Below are 15,692 nucleotides of genomic sequence, written 5' to 3'. Positions count from 1 at the left end.
CACGTGTTGCCAAGCCCCAAATGCTCACCCTCGACTAGACGCGACGGCGACCAACAACGGGCGACGACAACAACCACGACGACGCCATTCACCACGATTAGCGCTCGTATCCAGAAACTCTCTCCTGGCACTCCGGCCCCCCCGTATCATGTCCAGCGCATCTGGGTGATTGGCATGAGATCGCCAGCTCCGCAGCACTAGGCACCGCTCCCCCACACTCTCTCCTAGATCCTCTGCATTGCACGCTGGAAGCTGGAGAGCAGCAGCAGCCGCCATGGACAGCGTCAATGTCTCTGAACTGGTGGCGCGCCTCGGCGCCGAGGAGGAGTCTGTTCGCAAAATGGCTGTCTTCAAACTGCAGAATGCCATCGGCGACCCGTCATTTGCCGATGTCTTCATCTACGAAGGGGGCTTACCCAAGCTGAGGTTCCTGGCACTGCACTCCAACGGGAACACACTGGCCTACTGTCTCACTTCTCTGGCGCGGCTGCTGGAGTTGGACAAAGGATGGGACCATGTCACGGACGACTTGGTGGCAAGAGTAAGTCAGGGGTGGGGGAAGGGGAACGGGCTTTGGCTTCGATGAGTATACAACTAATTTGCAACAACAGATCGTCGACCTCGTTGTCGCGCAGCCACTCGTCAACGTCAACCGAGGCGCAATGTCCGTCCTCGCAGTCATTGTCGGCCATCCCTCGCACCGCAATCTCCAAACTGGCGACACGGGCTTCCGGCGCCTCAAGCCCGCAGTCGACGCCCAGCCCCAGTTCCTGTCGTCGCTGGTTGAGAAGATTACGTCGGCCGACCATGCACTCTGCGCCAGCTCGCTCCAGCTCATCAATGCCCTCATGCGCGACGCCATTGCCAACGACGCTGCATTTGAATGGCCCAAATTCGTAAAGCAACTGCAGGAGCTGGGCGTGATTAAGAGTGTGTATGGGCTCATGCAGAGTACGGCGATACAGGACCTCGCGCATCCGCTACTGGACTTTCAATCCTTGACCAAGACACTTTTGCGAAATTGGAGGGAAGAAAAGGTTGATCTGGAGAACCCGGATCACCGAAGGGCAATTCGCGGTCTGCACACGGCGAGCCAGCCCGAAAAGTCATCGTCAGAGTCCAAGTCCAAGGGGAGCGTGAGAGACCACCCCGACAAATGGAGCCGATTGGGGTTCGAGACGGAATCGCCAGCGTGGGAGTTTAATGCGACTGGATTCCTGGGGCTGATGGACATTACCGACTTTGTGTACAAGAATGAAGATGGGTTCCAGAAGCTGCTGCTGGAGCAGTCGGCACAGCCCCCTGAGCAGCGGTGCCCGATTGCCCGTGCCAGTCTTTCCGTGACACAGACGCTGTATGAGCACTTTGAAGTGGAAAAGCTGGATGATGTCGAGGCACTGCGCCACACGGATTCGCGGGCCAACTTTGATCGAGCCTTCAAGCCGCTGTTGCTGCATTGGTCTAGATTGCACACGGGCGGGCTGAACGCCTTTATCCGGCTCTGGAAGGCAGCCGGGGCGCAACGGGAAGACTTTGAAAAGATTGAGGAGCTGGTGCGCATCTTGGTCGAGCAGGTGGTTGGGCAGGCGCCACGCACAAAGGACATCAAAGACATTGAAGAGGAACTGGGGCAGTTTGAGCTCAAGCGGCTCCGAGAGCTTCAGATGGAGGTGCTGGAACTGACGTATGAAGATGCTTGGGGCCATCACCTGCGGTATGCAGTTTGCGTGTGTTTGATTCTAGGGGGGGCAACTAAGGCTAACTGTGGACAAGGCAAGTTCGCGATGAGCTCAATCACGAGGCGCTGCAGTTTGTCAAGGAGCAGCGTATAAGATGCCTGCTGCAGGGCGCATGGTTCCCGACGGGCGTCGACTTTGGCACACAGCCCGGGGCAGTTGGCGGTAACCGTTCTGTGCCATCGGCGGGGCGCTTTGTTCGGCTGTCACACAACCGACGATATCTGCACTATGCAGACTTTGACGAAAAGATGGGCATGGAGCCGAAATTAGACGCACTGCAGGACAAGAGTAAGTAGCAAGCGGTGGGGGAGGGGATTGTTGGCATGTGTTTAGGTTATCGCCGTGGCTGACGCACATGAACAGTCGATCTCTCCATTGTATCGTCGGTGGTGAGCAATGTCTCGGCGTCGGCCCCGTCGACAGCATCATCTGACGATACAGTTCGGACGTTGCCGGGGCAAGAACGGGCGTCAACGTCAACTAAGATCACGATCCACGGCTACGTGCCGGTATCTAGTCATTCGCGGCAAGCTTCCAGCGGGTCCGGGGCAGGGCGACGAGAAAGCGTGCTGCTGCAGCTGTATCCTCAGAGCCACACGCTGGCTTCCGAGTGGCTTGACGGGCTGCTGATGCTGCTCAACCAGCAGCCGATTACGGCGAATACGAACAAGCTCGTGACGTTCATCGGCGGGTACGGGCTCAAGATCCGGCTGCTCAATGTGCGGTACGAGGACGTGGGGCTGGAGGAGCCTGTTCTGCCGAGCCGAGAAGGGCTGGAGGATGAGTACTACTGTGAGTTGTGTGCGCTTGGTGTTGGTGGGGGTTGGTGTCGAGGTTATACTGACGTGTCACGTGCAGATGACATTACGGGGGCCTGAGGCCAAAGGCGACATTGACATGGCGACGCACGGACAAGGGCGGTTGACAAGCTTGCGGGCGCAGCATGTTGGGGCAAGCTACGAGGCAGCGGCTAAGGGCTAATAAAGCTTCTGCATGGGCGACTTGGCAGAGGCAGCGGGGTATGAGCCGAGGGATTTGAGTGCTGGGACGGCAGGTATTGGGTGTTGGGGCGGAGGGGAGGCGGAGGGTTTCGGGGGATTTGGTAAGCGGAGCAGAGTGCATTGGTGGTTGATTGGCGGTGGTAGGCGCATGTCTTTTGATACCCATGGTTGTGCAGGTTGGATAGAATCGAGCGAGCCATTCAGCCTAGGAGTAGAGGGCATCGGCATGGGGGCCGAGCAGCAAGGGCATAGCAACCGTGATGTCGTGGCATGCGGGCGACGTGGTACAGGCGATATTGGGTGGAACAGCGGGCGTGGAGTGTACAGGATGCAAGGCAGCGGCAGCGGCAGCAGCAGCAGCAGCAGCAGCGTGAGAGGGCCAGGCGATGGGCGGGCGGACCGGTCAGCACGCAATATTCCAGAAGAAAACAAAAAAGCCATGGAGCGATGAGGCGTCGGCGTCAGCCATGGCGGCGGCGGCGGAGGTGGTGGTGGTGGTGGTGGTGGTGGAGGTGGATCCCATGGACCGGGTAACAGCATCTGATGCGGTGTGTCGCAGCCTAGGCCAGTGGGTGGGACCCGCCGCCGGCCTGTTCCTGGAGGCCACACCAGCACCAGCACACCCACACGGGCCTGAAACAGCACACGCCAAGCTGGAGCAGAAGCGGGGAGGCGCTGGCATACCGCCGTCGAACCACACGACAGGCACAGGCTGGGCGCGCATGGACCGACGACGGCTCTAACTCGTACAGTAATACTGGTGCTGTGCTGGTGCTGGGCTGGTGCTGGGCTGGTGCTGGGGCCGGGGCGCGAGGGGCGTGGTGCGGGGCGGGCGGTGCGTGGGTGCGTGGATGCGTGGGTGAGGTGAGGTGAGGTGAGGTGAGAGAATGGGGAATAGCGAGGGGCCAGACGGAGACAGAGACGGAGAGAGAGACAAGAAATGCTACGCTATGCTACGTACCAAGTCCGATGCCGTCGCAGCTGCTGCTACGCTGGCCTACGACTAGCTCGCTGCACGCACATGTGGCATTCCGTCAACGAATATGCACCCGCCGCTCCGGGCTGCCGTCGGTGCTAACTAACGTCCCCAACTGGCCCACACGTTTGTCTGCGCGGCTTAACTCGACTCTGCTCTACTTACTTACTTGCTCTATTACTCTGTCCTGCCCTGTCCTGTCCTGCCTGTCTGTCTGCCTGTCTGCCCTGCCTCACTCCACTATTCCCACCACCACCACCCCCCAACAACCACATCAACCTGTCAGTCCGCACAAGGCACTCGGCCACTCGCTCGCCCGCCTCGCTCATCCACACACACACACACACACACACACACACACACGCACCCACGACACGCGCCCTCGCTGCATGTGACTTTGCGTGCTTGGGTCACATTCCACCACTGCGCCATCGTCGCCTCCACATACCAAGCCCACGCCATGAAGAGCAAACATAGAGGCTCGTCTCTGCCTCTCCAACAGGCCGAGTTCGACGCCCTTCCCGATTCGGTCCAGTAAGTCCATGTGGCGCCTCTGATTTGCCCGCGCGTGTGATAGGGGCGCAGCTGTCACGTGCAGGTCCCGACTTCCCCCCACCATGAGTCGCTGTACCTCGCTGTACCTTGCAGCTGCGCCAGACCACTTTCCAATTATTAACCATGCACTCGCTAATCCGTCGGCGTCTAGGAGAAAGTACTTTTCCTCCCTCGAACGCCTGCAGATCCAGCACCAGGCCTCGGACGACTCTACATCGTCAGGCCGCTCCTCGCTGACCTCGCCCTCCAAACTCCACCGGCCCTCGCTGTCCCTGGCCACGGCTCGACGCAGGCGCAAGCTGGAAAAGGCTGTCCACGGCCACCACATTCCCTATCCCGACGTCGACTTCTTCTTCTCGCTGCCCGAAAAAGTCCGCAAACAGCTGTTTTCGCGCGACGAGCAGTTGCTGCTGCACGCCTGGCGCGACCACGCCCTCATCCCCCCGCAAGACTCAGAGGCCCAGTGGGCGCAGCAGCGATTCGACGACTTTCACTTTGGCTTTTCCGAATCGCCCGCCTGCGACTTTGCTCGGCGCAGACGCTCACATAGACCCCTATCCTCCTCATCGGCGGCAGACAGCCCTCTCTGTGGACCGAGCGGCCTCTTTGCGGCCGAAGAAAAGAATCCGGACAAGTCCACGCCTCCTTTCCGTCTGCACAACATGGCCTCTCCTCCTATCTTCACCCGACAAGTCCCTGCTGACATGAGACGAACAATGTCTCTCACCACCCATCCTATTCGCCCTGCACCCTCGCCGGCACTATCCGACGCTCCATTTTTCGCCGCCAGATATCATCAACGCTCACATTCCACCTCCCTCTCGGGCCGCACTGCTGCTGCATTCCACACGCCCTTTGCCCCCATCTTCGACCCCGAGGCCACGCACTACCAGGACCCCGAGGCACGAAAGAAGCTGCGCATGTACCTGGCCTCTCCCCAGAAGTTCGACGAAGCCATCGAGTTTGGATTTCCATCGTCAGCCGGACACGACACGGCTACGCCGCACTACCATTTGCCACAGATCGACACGCATGCCTGCAAATTTAGCCGAGACATGCATACCTTTCTCAAGCACGGCCAACTATCCTTCTTGGAGGACGGCATTCACGACAATCAGGGCCTGGAGTCCGATGCCGACTCTCTTGCCGACATGGATTCCCCAGCTACACCCTCCAGCACCGGTCTATCGTTTCGTCTACACTCTCGCCAGGCTTCGTATCGTCACTTTTCCCTCGACTCGCCTGCCCCCTCCCCTGCCCTCTCGGCAAACGGGCAACTGAACCGAGAAATGACTTTACGGATGACCCTGACCCGGCCCGATCTTCGCGCTGACGAGGACCAGCTATACGGTTGGCAAAACGCCACATCCAATCCCAAAGGCTGCAAAGACGATCCTTTAGCCCTAGAAGATCTAGTCTTTACCGACGACATGACAGGCACCAAAGGTGCTTTCTACATCAAGCCTAAACAACGCGGAAACCTGGTGAGCCGATTATTGAAGCGCGCCAGTCTCAAATCTCGCTGAGAGAGTGTGTGAGAGAGAGAAAGCCCTTGTCTTCACTACCAACCGGCCCTTGTGGCCCCGATTTAATCTACTTTGCCATGTTTTATTATCCCTTTTTAATAGACCGAACAGGTCTGCCGCGTTTCAGCGGGCGTTTTTGATTTAGTTCGACAAGACCTATTGGTTTCTGGGTACCAGATTGTACGATTATTACGATGCACGAAACGACTCAGACGCATGAATGAGGCGTTTTTTTTCTTCTACGCCTAACGCAGGTACCCTGTCGACTTGGCTAGCGAGGCTTGTCAAAAACGATATCCGTCCGACGCGTCCATATCGGGATGGTTGGCCCCAAGAAGATCAGATTGCGCCTGGTCTCTAAACGGCCATTGTCACACGTTACCTGTTTATTTTGTCCATGGAAGCGCCTCTATTGGCAATAAAGTTTACCCGCCACTACAACAGAAATGTTCCGCCAAGATTCAAGACCAAAGCTTTTTTGCTTTTCTTTTTCCTTTTACAAATCACTATTATCTTGCGCTTTGCCCATGACTAGCTGTCCGTTCGGAATTTGGCGACAGCCGTCGGGGATAATCACTAGTACAGTAAGTAGCGACAAGCAACACCCACGCATCATTAGCTCTGGCTCCAGGATTTTTGTGTTCGAACTAGAAAAAACGCAGCACAATCCCGCACAAAGCGGCATCTGGGAGACACACACATAGGTCGATAACGCATGAACTGGCAAAGCAAACAAGGGGGGGGGGATAAAAACCAATATGATTGTCGGTTCAACCACGCGTCATTCTAGCCTTGATTATCTACCACGTGGGAGAGGATCGACATACACAATCGTGCCTCCATGTAACAGCATAGTACTACGCAAAGTTCCATGTAACAGCAGCATACAAGTACTAGATATGTTCAATCTATACAAGAAGAAGAAAAGTCATGCAGCTGCATGAATGTGCGATAGATGCGCAGCCCTTGATGAAAGGCCCGAAATCTTTGAACCAAGACAATCAGAGGACTTGAACTCCGCGCACACTACGACCAGCATACACGTGAAGTCCCGTCAGACAGTCAGTCAGTCAGTCAGCACGTCTGGAGGGGCGTCCCTGCACGCTCACGCCTTCTGTTACATGTCAACGCCACACAGGCCGCACGCGCGAACGGGGCACGGTGCAAGCTAGAAATGAAGGGGACCGGGGGGGGGGTTATGAAACACCCCCAATCCCCTACTTACTTACCTAAACAATATCACCAATCGCCCAATCGCCCAATTGCCCCCCCCTCCCCCCAAGCAATTACCAAGACATAGATAACGCACATGACGATGAAAAACAAAGGGCAAACGCATGAATAATCGCAAAATCCAAGTCTCACACACGTCCAAGTGCCAAGTATACAAGGACTACTTAGTAGTGCTTAGTGCTAGTACAAGTCAAAGTGGGAGGAGAGAGCATGATGAAAAGTAACATAAACCCATCTAGTAAGTCCTAGTAGTACAGACGACTCAGGAACACACACACACACACAACACACAAAAAAAGGACGGACATCGGATGATGAAAAGTAACATAAACCCATCTAGTAAGTCCTAGTAGTACAGACGACTCAGGAACACACACACACACACAACAAAAAAAAAGGACGGACATCGGCACTACTTTTGTTATTGAAAAGAACACACACAAAAAAAGACTACTACAGTACAGTACGTAATTAGTGTATATATACTTAGTTACGTACATAAGCGTCGGCGTCGGAGTCGGTGGAATGGCCCTGTGACGGGAGGGGATGGGCGATGGCGTCATTGAGGGGGGGGGGGGTAATTCCGGTGGGTGGAGGGGCCGGGTGAGAGAGAGGGGGAGGGAGAGAGGAAATGCCTCGTTAGTCGGCTGAATAGGTGTGTTGGTGTGTGGTGTGTGGCTACATGTCACAGGACCTGTGTGTGCGTGTGTGTGTCTGTGTGTCCATGTAGAAACATGGCATGTCGCAATACTTACAAGTTGTCACGACAATCTTATTCTCTCAACTACTACTACTTACTACTTATCTTTGTGGCGCCACACGCGAAGACTTGAAAGTATAATGTGTGTGTGTGTGTCATGTGATGTGATAAATAATCATAATAATAATAATAATAATAATAATAATAATCATAATAATAATAATAATAATAATAATAATAAAAATGATAAAAATGATAATACAGTACTTGGCGTGTACATTGGAGTACAGAGTCGCATACTTAATTAGATATAGTCTGAGCTTAGAGGCATACTTGAAACTAGTTATGCTATATAGGATTGTGTAATATATACTTGTGCTCGTATATATGTATTTATGTATGTATGTATGTATGTATGTATGTATGTATGTATGTCTATGTCTATGTCTATGTAGGATGTGAAGATGACATGTGGGGAGCGAGAGCGAGACGCTGAAACCCTACTTACTTAGCGTATTCGCTCCCCTCTCTCACCCCCTTCGCTCGTTCGCTCGCTTGCCTCGCTTGCCTCGCTCGCCTCACAACATAGCCTCTTCAAACACACATGTTCTCACTACCTTGTTCTATAATAAAAATAAAATAAAAAAAAGAAGCGACGTTACAATAAAGCCATGTGATAATCCAGGACCTGAGACGCGAGACGCAATACGCGAGAAAAGCGAGATGAGATGCACACCTACGTACCCACGTACTCTTCCGTCTGCGGCTCCGTCTGCGGCTCCGTCTGTGTTTCGCGGTAGTGATAGTGGCGTGAGGAAAAGGCGATGAATGGGTGAGTGGGTTTATTCAAATGTTGCTACGTAGTACTCAACAGACATGGTATGCAGGAAAAAGTCAAATGGATGGAGTAATAATACTGAGATGTAAGGGAGGTAAGTAAGTAAGTAAGTAATCATGATATAGTATGGTATAGTATGTATATATATATATATATATATGTGTGTGGGCAATATAGCCAGGGCAGCGACTGACCAATGAAGTAACTGCCTGGGTCTAAGTAGTCGGATTACATGGTTGGTTGTTGCGAGATATAATTATTTGGCTATGAATGGCTACTCTACTCTATTGTATGCTACTCTCCTACAGACCTAGTACATGCAGTTTTCCAAGCCGAACTCCTTGTAAGTATACTTGACTATTTCCCTCTGCATCACCACCGTCATCATCGTTACCATCACCATCGTACTTGAAACACTCCCCCCCACATCCAACAAATACACCCCTCCCCAACGCATTTATCCCCATCTGGCAAGTCCATCCAGCACTCCACGCATATACCATACACACATATATATAGATAAATAACCAAATACATATATGTACAAAAACATGGTATCTGACCGGCCATTCCATAACATTCCCCGTTTCCATTTCTGTTTCAACAAACCGCTCTTTTCTTATTCGGGATATCGGTTACGAGGCGACTTTTTTTTACATGGGTACTTGTATACAATGCATGCACAGACGTAAAGACAAGGGAAGGCTGTGTCTTGTTACACCGTCAGCCAAACGCGTATAATCTGTATGCATAGGCAATAGATACCAACAACAAGGAGGGGATTTACTATGATTTGAGTTTAGCATCACAAAGAAATTGTTTTAGACTTGGTATGCTTTCGGTAAGAAGCGGATGAACATGAGACGCGAGTCATTTGTGACTTGCAGACCGATGCTGCAGACCCCCGGCTCACGTGCAGAAGTTTGATTGCGACAATTCATGCGTTGGATGCAACCACCGTCGCTTAGTTTCACTTGCCAAGTCAGCCATGTTCGCTTTTTCCCCCGAAAAAAAACGGGTTTGTTGTTGTTGTTGTTTTGGAGACGTCAGTGTTTTGTTCATTCCTCGTGGTATTTCTGTTTTCTACACTTTAAAAGACCCCGGCAATGGTTTCACCCCTTGGCTTATCTACCGTGACAACGCAATGTCGTCGATTCGGAGGATCATCTTGACCGTCTCCGCTGCTAGCTCAATGGCGCTGGTGCTGACCAGCAGTGGTTGCAGGACATTCTCCTCGCTAATGTCGTTCTTAACACCTCCACTCTTGATGCTGATTCCGGCGTTCTTCTGATCTTGTGCATGCCTATGTCTCAGCTCTGTAACCACCTTGATGCTATTGAGACCTGCGTTCTCCGCCAACGTTGTGGGGATAACCTCCATGGCATCGGCAAAGGCCTTCCAGCAAATGGCTTCCGTGCCCGAGAGCTCACGCGCCATGATGGATAGCCGGTGAGCAATCTCAATTTCAGGGGCTCCACCACCGGCAAGGAGTGCCTTCTTCTTGACTAACGAGCGGATAGCGCAGTGTGCGTCATGCAGTGATCGCTCCGTTTCATCCAGGATAAGACTATTAGCACCTCGGCAGACAATCGAGACGGTGCTGGCTGCTGTCTTGACACCTGACACCTTGACGTATCGAGCGCCCGATGCCTGCACTTCTTCGACTAGATCAGCTGAGCCGAGCTTGTCTTCTGTAAATGAGTCGATGTCGGCAATGGGCTTGCAGCCGGTGCTCTACTGTGCATTAGCTTGAGTGCGGATCAAGTGCATATGCTACCCACCTTGCAGATGAACTCAATCTCGTCGCGCTCAATGTCCTTGACGACCATGATCTTGAGCTTCGACAAGAAATGCAGACTGAGGTCGTTGACAGCATCGCGCAAAATCGACTTTTGAATAAAGAGAACATTGCACTTGGCTTTCTGGATCTTCTTGACCATGTTCAACAGATATGTTCGCTCCTCCTTGAGGATCTTGTCCATCTGTCGGTAGTCGTTGACGACAATCTGGTTCTCCATGTCTGGCTTCGGCGGGCTCAACTGGAATTGAATGAGACCTATCCGTGCCTTCTCCTTCAATGTGGGTCCACCGGCGCTCTTGACCACTGGCTGGTTGAGAACCAGTCCGTCAATCATCTCACTGTCTTCAATGGTGCCGCCCATCTTCTTGATCATTCGGATATTCTTGAGGTCCACGTTGTCGGCTGTCTTGGGGTCGATGACTTTGAGCACCGAGTCTACCGCCATGATGGGCAGCTTTGGTTCTTGGGCAACAATCTTGGACGAGAGGGCAGTGGTGGCCGTCTTGAGGAGCGTTTGCCTGTCGGTGAGCGAAATGGGAATGGCCATGTCAGTTAAGATGGAGATGGCCTCCTGAGCTGCGCGCTGGAAGGCTTCTGATATGACTGTGGGGTGGATGCCCTTGCCCAACAACCGCTCGGCCGCTGCGAGCAGACTGCCTGCAATGACCACGACTGATGTTGTACCGTCTCCAGCTTCAATGTCTTGGGCGTGTGCGAGGTCTACGAGCATCTTGGCCGACGGGTGCATGACGCTCATCTGGTTCAACATGGTAGCTCCGTCGTTTGTGATGATGGTCTGGCCTTTGCTGGTTTGAATCTGCGGCGAGTCAGCTCTACGACGCTTGAGAGCTTGCGTATAGGCTCATACCATTTTGTCCATTCCCTTTGGTCCCAGCGACTGCGCAAATATTAGTCTGCGTCTCTTCCCCGCACTCGGTGGAGGGACATACAGTTCGGATGGCATCTGCCACGGCTGTCCATGCTGAGTTAGCGGCGAGACTTTGAATGCGGAGACGGCAAATTCGTACCTCTTGCGGCAATAATGTTGGCACTGCGAACCGCCCTGGGCTTCTCCTTGTCCTGTCCTCGCCATCAGTCAATGTTTTCAGAGCTCGCGGTCAAGGCAGCCACACCTTGAAAGCAGCATTTCCGGCACCGCCACCGCCATTGGCAACCTGAGCAGCCATGTTTCGGAGAGTGCAAAGAGAACAAAACTAAAAGGGAGGGATATCGTGGTGGTTTGGCGGGGAAGTTTTGGGTGCCGGGGACGCGAACTGACAAGATTTCGAGAACGCGATACTTAGTCGTAGCGCACTGACAATGCTTAAGCTCCGACTCGCCGGGCCATGGCTGCATCACAGCTGCCACCCACGCCCTGCACTGCTTTACAACCACGATAACCACGCCCACGACAACCACTCCCCTTACCGCATCTCATCCCACAATCGCTCTCGTCATCCGGGCCCGCCAACCTCATCCCTGCGCACACACCGCCCCGCCGCCATCCCGGCCCGACAGTCGCCGCTCTCGCCGCAGCCATGCCTTCAGCAACAGGCCAGTCCTGGGAGAAGTACCAGAAGAACTTTGCCGACGACGAGGTGGAGGAGAAGAAGATCACACCCCTCACCGATGAGTAGGCAACCCGGCGCCCGCCGACTGCCAGAGCGCTGACACTGCGATAGAGACATCCAAGTGCTCAAGACATACGGCGCCGCACCCTATGGCGCCGAGCTCAAGAAGCTTGAGAAGGAGATCAAGGACAAGCAGCAGACGATAAACGAGAAGATTGGAGTCAAGGTAGCCATATCCAGTGCTACTCGTGACGGCCCCCGCTCACTCTGTGCCAGGAATCCGACACCGGCCTCGCGCCTCCACATCTATGGGATATCGCCGCCGACCGCCAACGCATGCAAGAAGAGCAGCCCCTCCAAGTTGCGCGATGCACCAAGATAATACAGGACGAGAAGGACTCGGACAAGAGCAAATATGTCATCAACGTCAAGCAAATCGCCAAGTTTGTCGTCAATCTCGGAGAGCGCGTTTCACCCACGGATATCGAAGAGGGCATGCGCGTGGGTGTTGACCGCAACAAGTACCAGATCCTCCTTCCTCTGCCACCAAAGATAGACCCTTCGGTTACTATGATGACAGTCGAGGATAAGCCCGATGTAACGTACGGAGATGTGGGAGGATGCAAGGAGCAGATCGAGAAGCTACGTGAGGTTGTCGAGATGCCGCTGTTGTCGCCAGAGCGCTTCGTCAACCTTGGTATTGACCCCCCCAAGGGTGCTCTTCTGTACGGCCCACCAGGAACGGGAAAGACGCTCTGCGCGAATTTTCTAGCTAACGTAAAGTTGTATTTCATACTACTTTTATGTCGTGTAGTGTTATAGTTGTGGAGATTACGGACTTTTGTTGATTATACATGTTCTAGATAACGTGGTTCACAAGTGAGTCGCTAACCCAAGCGAGTCGCTAACGCCCCACCAGCCCATCAACTTCATCACTATAACGCGTGATGTCTCAACAACGCAACCGTCTATTAATATATTCTAAATCTAATCTTCAACTTGCTCTTTTTAACGTCCAGTCGCAACGTGTTTAGAGTGTAAACCGTGCTGCTACTATCTACAACGTCCCACAAAGAACTCTATCTGATCAACGCGCTAGAAAGCGCCCTCAACGCGACTGCAAGCCGAAATCGAAGCGTCTAGATAAGCTAGAAGAGGAGGCTATAGTTGAGCGTATTCTTGAAGAGTCTGCGCGAGGATTTGCGCCTACAAAGCTTGACGTTCGAGTAATAGCTGATAAACTATTGGAGGAGCGTGGTGGCAACCCTGTTGGCAAGAACTGGGTTGACAACTTCGTTAAGCGGACTCCTGAGCTCCGTACGCGCTAGAGCCGTCCCTATGATCACCAGCGAGCCGCCTGCGAGGATCCAGTGGCTATCCAGCGCTGGTTCGACTTAGTCCAGGCGACAAGGCAGAAGTGGGGTATTGTGGACGACGATATCTACAACTTTAACGAGACTGGCTTTATAATAGGCAAGATTTTATCACAGTTAGTTATCACAGCATTAGAAGGATATGGGAAAAAGAAGCGGATACAGCCAGGCAACCGTGAGTGGGTTACTGTGATCCAAGGCGTGGGCGCGTCGGGTCGCCAAATACCACCCTTCGTTGTCTTTGCGGGCAAGGTGCTTATCAACGTCTAGTTTAAGGATTTGCTTGCTAACTGGGTTCTTGAAGTCAGTCCCAATGGCTGGACGAATAATTAGCTTGGTCTTGCCTGGTTAGAGCACTTTGATACCCATACAAAGAGCTCTACTGTGGGTGGGTATCGACTGCTCATTATCGATGGCCATGAGAGCCACTGCTCTGTCGATTTCCAAGATCTTTGCAAGGAGAAGAATATTGTGCTTCTCTGCATGCCTGCGCACTCGTCTCACCTGTTGCAGCCCCTTGACGTCGCCTGCTTCTCGCTGTTGAAGCGCAAGTATGGCGACGCTATTTCAGGCTTGGCACGCAACCGCACCCACTATATCAGCAAAGAGACCTTCCTACCAGCCTTTAAGACTGCTTTTGAGCAGTCTGTCACGAAGGAGAATATCCAAGCTGGCTTTAGAGGCGCTGGTCTAGTCCCACACGACCCACAGGCTGTGCTATCTAAGCTTGATGTGGTGGTGCAGACACCTGTACAATCACCGCAACAGGTAGCCGCCTAGCAGGCGCAGACACCACGCAACGCGCGCGAAGTTGAGTCTCGAATTAGTCTTATTTAAGAGAGCGTGAGAAAACGCCGTGGGTCTTCTGCCAATTCACTCACTAAGCAGATCGCGCAGCTAAGTAAGGGGGCCCAGCAAATGGCACATAAAATGACGCTTATGATGGAGGAAATGGGTACGCTTTGAGCGGCTCTTGACGAGTCAAATAAGCGTAAAAGCCGCAAGCGGCGATACGTACGGACAGAAGAGACTCTTACTATAGGCGAAGTACAAGAAGTATTAGCTGAACAGGCGGGTAGCAGTCGTGGTGATGGTGAGAGTGCGTCGAAGAGGGTGCGAGGAGAGCGGCGGTGCGGGCGTTGCAAGCAGACTAGACACAACGCTCGTACCTGCGTAGTTAAGATAGATAGTGCAAGTGATAGTAGCGATTCTAACAATTAATTTAGTGTATCGCAATAGTTTATTAACTGTGATAAAAAACTGTGATAACGTGTTGATGTAGATGTAGTGGTGGGGCGTTAGCGACTCGCTTGGGTTAGCGACTCACTTGTGAACCACGTTAGGCGTGTACACAGATTTACAGCTGAATACAGTAATTGATAGGAGTAGAGATGACATAATCACGAATGAGAGAATGACCCATCGATGTATTCAGGTTGCAAGTTGATAATAGTTCCACCGCTGCTATGCCTGATTCGATTCCCCACACGTGATTGAATGCACTATGGAATTGGGAACCATCATCTGGGACATGGGTATTACTGTTTGTGAGTGATGCAAGTTATAACAAAAGAGAATACGAGACGTAAATGGATAAGTTTATTACAGCTCTATCATCCAAGTGGCAGTAAAGCACTGTCATGACTACTTGTACAAAGCCAGCCTTGTCTCCTAATGCATAAAGGAGGCTTGGACAGCGGACCACAGACAACCCAGTCTAATTGTACTGCATGTACGTAGCAGTCGAGTTGAACTTGAGGTTACCCTTGATGACCTTGTCAACGGCAGCTAAGAAGTCCTTTTCGGTTGCAACCTTTCTCCTGGCTCGGATGGCAAACATGCCTGCTTCTGTTGCTACACTCCTCAACTCGGCACCTGTGCTGTTGGGGCAAAGACGAGAGATGAGCTCCCAACGAATGTCGCGCTCTACACTCATGCTCTTGGCGTGGATACGGAGAATGTTGGCACGGCCCTCCATGTCTGGTAGAGAGAATTCAATCTTTCGGTCGATACGTCCGGGACGCATGAGAGCGGGGTCGAGCGTCGACGGCCTGTTGGTGGCAAACATGACCTTGATGTTACCGCGAGCATCGAAACCGTCGAGTTGTGTAATGAGCTCCAACATGGTACGTTGAACTTCGTTGTCGCCTCCAGCACCGTCATCGAAACGCGCTCCACCGACGGCGTCGATTTCATCGAAGAAGATGATGCAAGCCTTCTTTGTCCGCGCCATCTCAAACAGCTCGCGGACCATCCTGGCACCTTCTCCGACGTATTTCTGAACAAGCTCTGAACCAATGACACGGATAAAGGTGGCGTCGGTTCGGTTGGCCACAGCTCGGCTATAGCTCACTTTTTTCTTTGAGGCCTATATTGAAA

General features: G+C 52.8%; 5 protein-coding genes across 5 annotated transcripts; 3 read left to right on the top strand and 2 right to left on the bottom strand.

The window, feature by feature from the left end:
* The first annotated feature begins 190 nt into the window (after nucleotides 1-190).
* Nucleotides 191-2,889, top strand: SETTUDRAFT_168101 (uncharacterized protein). Its single transcript, XM_008025328.1, has 5 exons — nucleotides 191-541; nucleotides 612-1,714; nucleotides 1,774-2,027; nucleotides 2,103-2,531; nucleotides 2,598-2,889. Exons 1-5 carry the CDS (start codon nucleotides 275-277, stop codon nucleotides 2,615-2,617), a joined length of 2,073 nt encoding a protein of 690 aa, XP_008023519.1. The 5' UTR covers nucleotides 191-274; the 3' UTR covers nucleotides 2,618-2,889.
* A 1,287-nt stretch (nucleotides 2,890-4,176) lies between these two features.
* Nucleotides 4,177-6,249, top strand: SETTUDRAFT_128630 (uncharacterized protein; the record flags this gene model as incomplete). Its single annotated transcript, XM_008025327.1, has 2 exons — nucleotides 4,177-4,250; nucleotides 4,423-6,249. 2 exons carry the CDS (start codon nucleotides 4,177-4,179, stop codon nucleotides 5,795-5,797), a joined length of 1,449 nt encoding a protein of 482 aa, XP_008023518.1. The 3' UTR covers nucleotides 5,798-6,249.
* Nucleotides 6,250-9,625: 3,376 nt separating this feature from the next.
* SETTUDRAFT_168100 (uncharacterized protein) lies at nucleotides 9,626-11,606 on the bottom strand. Its single transcript, XM_008025326.1, has 6 exons — nucleotides 11,503-11,606; nucleotides 11,398-11,449; nucleotides 11,320-11,342; nucleotides 11,238-11,267; nucleotides 10,350-11,186; nucleotides 9,626-10,302 (listed from the first exon to the last, which is right to left on the bottom strand). Exons 1-6 carry the CDS (start codon nucleotides 11,554-11,556, stop codon nucleotides 9,697-9,699), a joined length of 1,602 nt encoding a protein of 533 aa, XP_008023517.1. The 5' UTR covers nucleotides 11,557-11,606; the 3' UTR covers nucleotides 9,626-9,696.
* A 301-nt stretch (nucleotides 11,607-11,907) lies between these two features.
* Nucleotides 11,908-12,762, top strand: SETTUDRAFT_106051 (uncharacterized protein; the record flags this gene model as incomplete). Its single annotated transcript, XM_008025325.1, has 3 exons — nucleotides 11,908-12,002; nucleotides 12,052-12,166; nucleotides 12,217-12,762. The coding sequence occupies 3 exons, from the start codon at nucleotides 11,908-11,910 to the stop codon at nucleotides 12,760-12,762; spliced, it is 756 nt and encodes a 251-aa protein (XP_008023516.1).
* Nucleotides 12,763-15,030: 2,268 nt separating this feature from the next.
* SETTUDRAFT_106343 (uncharacterized protein) lies at nucleotides 15,031-15,630 on the bottom strand (the record flags this gene model as incomplete). Its single annotated transcript, XM_008025324.1, has 2 exons — nucleotides 15,031-15,250; nucleotides 15,362-15,630. Coding segments are annotated over 2 exons (489 nt in total), but the record flags the coding sequence as incomplete, so codon positions are not given.
* Between the last annotated feature and the right edge of the window lie 62 nt (nucleotides 15,631-15,692).

This window comes from Exserohilum turcica (assembly GCF_000359705.1).
Source record: "Exserohilum turcica Et28A unplaced genomic scaffold SETTUscaffold_14, whole genome shotgun sequence".
Taxonomy (NCBI): Eukaryota; Fungi; Ascomycota; class Dothideomycetes; order Pleosporales; family Pleosporaceae; genus Exserohilum; species Exserohilum turcicum.
Note: the sequence above shows the minus strand (reverse complement) of the source record. Positions and strands in the feature narration are given on the sequence as shown.

Coding starts and splice junctions, on each gene's coding strand:
- SETTUDRAFT_168100 (XM_008025326.1), bottom strand. CDS start 11,556: ATGGCTGCTCAGGTTGCCAATGGCGGTGGCGGTGCCGGAAATGCTGCT. Junction 11,343..11,397: donor CAACATTATTGCCGCAAGAG/GTACGAATTTGC, acceptor CAGCATGGACAG/CCGTGGCAGATGCCATCCGA. Junction 10,303..10,349: donor AGATTGAGTTCATCTGCAAG/GTGGGTAGCATA, acceptor AATGCACAGTAG/AGCACCGGCTGCAAGCCCAT.
- SETTUDRAFT_168101 (XM_008025328.1), top strand. CDS start 275: ATGGACAGCGTCAATGTCTCTGAACTGGTGGCGCGCCTCGGCGCCGAG. Junction 1,715..1,773: donor GCTTGGGGCCATCACCTGCG/GTATGCAGTTTG, acceptor ACTGTGGACAAG/GCAAGTTCGCGATGAGCTCA. Junction 2,532..2,597: donor GCTGGAGGATGAGTACTACT/GTGAGTTGTGTG, acceptor TGTCACGTGCAG/ATGACATTACGGGGGCCTGA.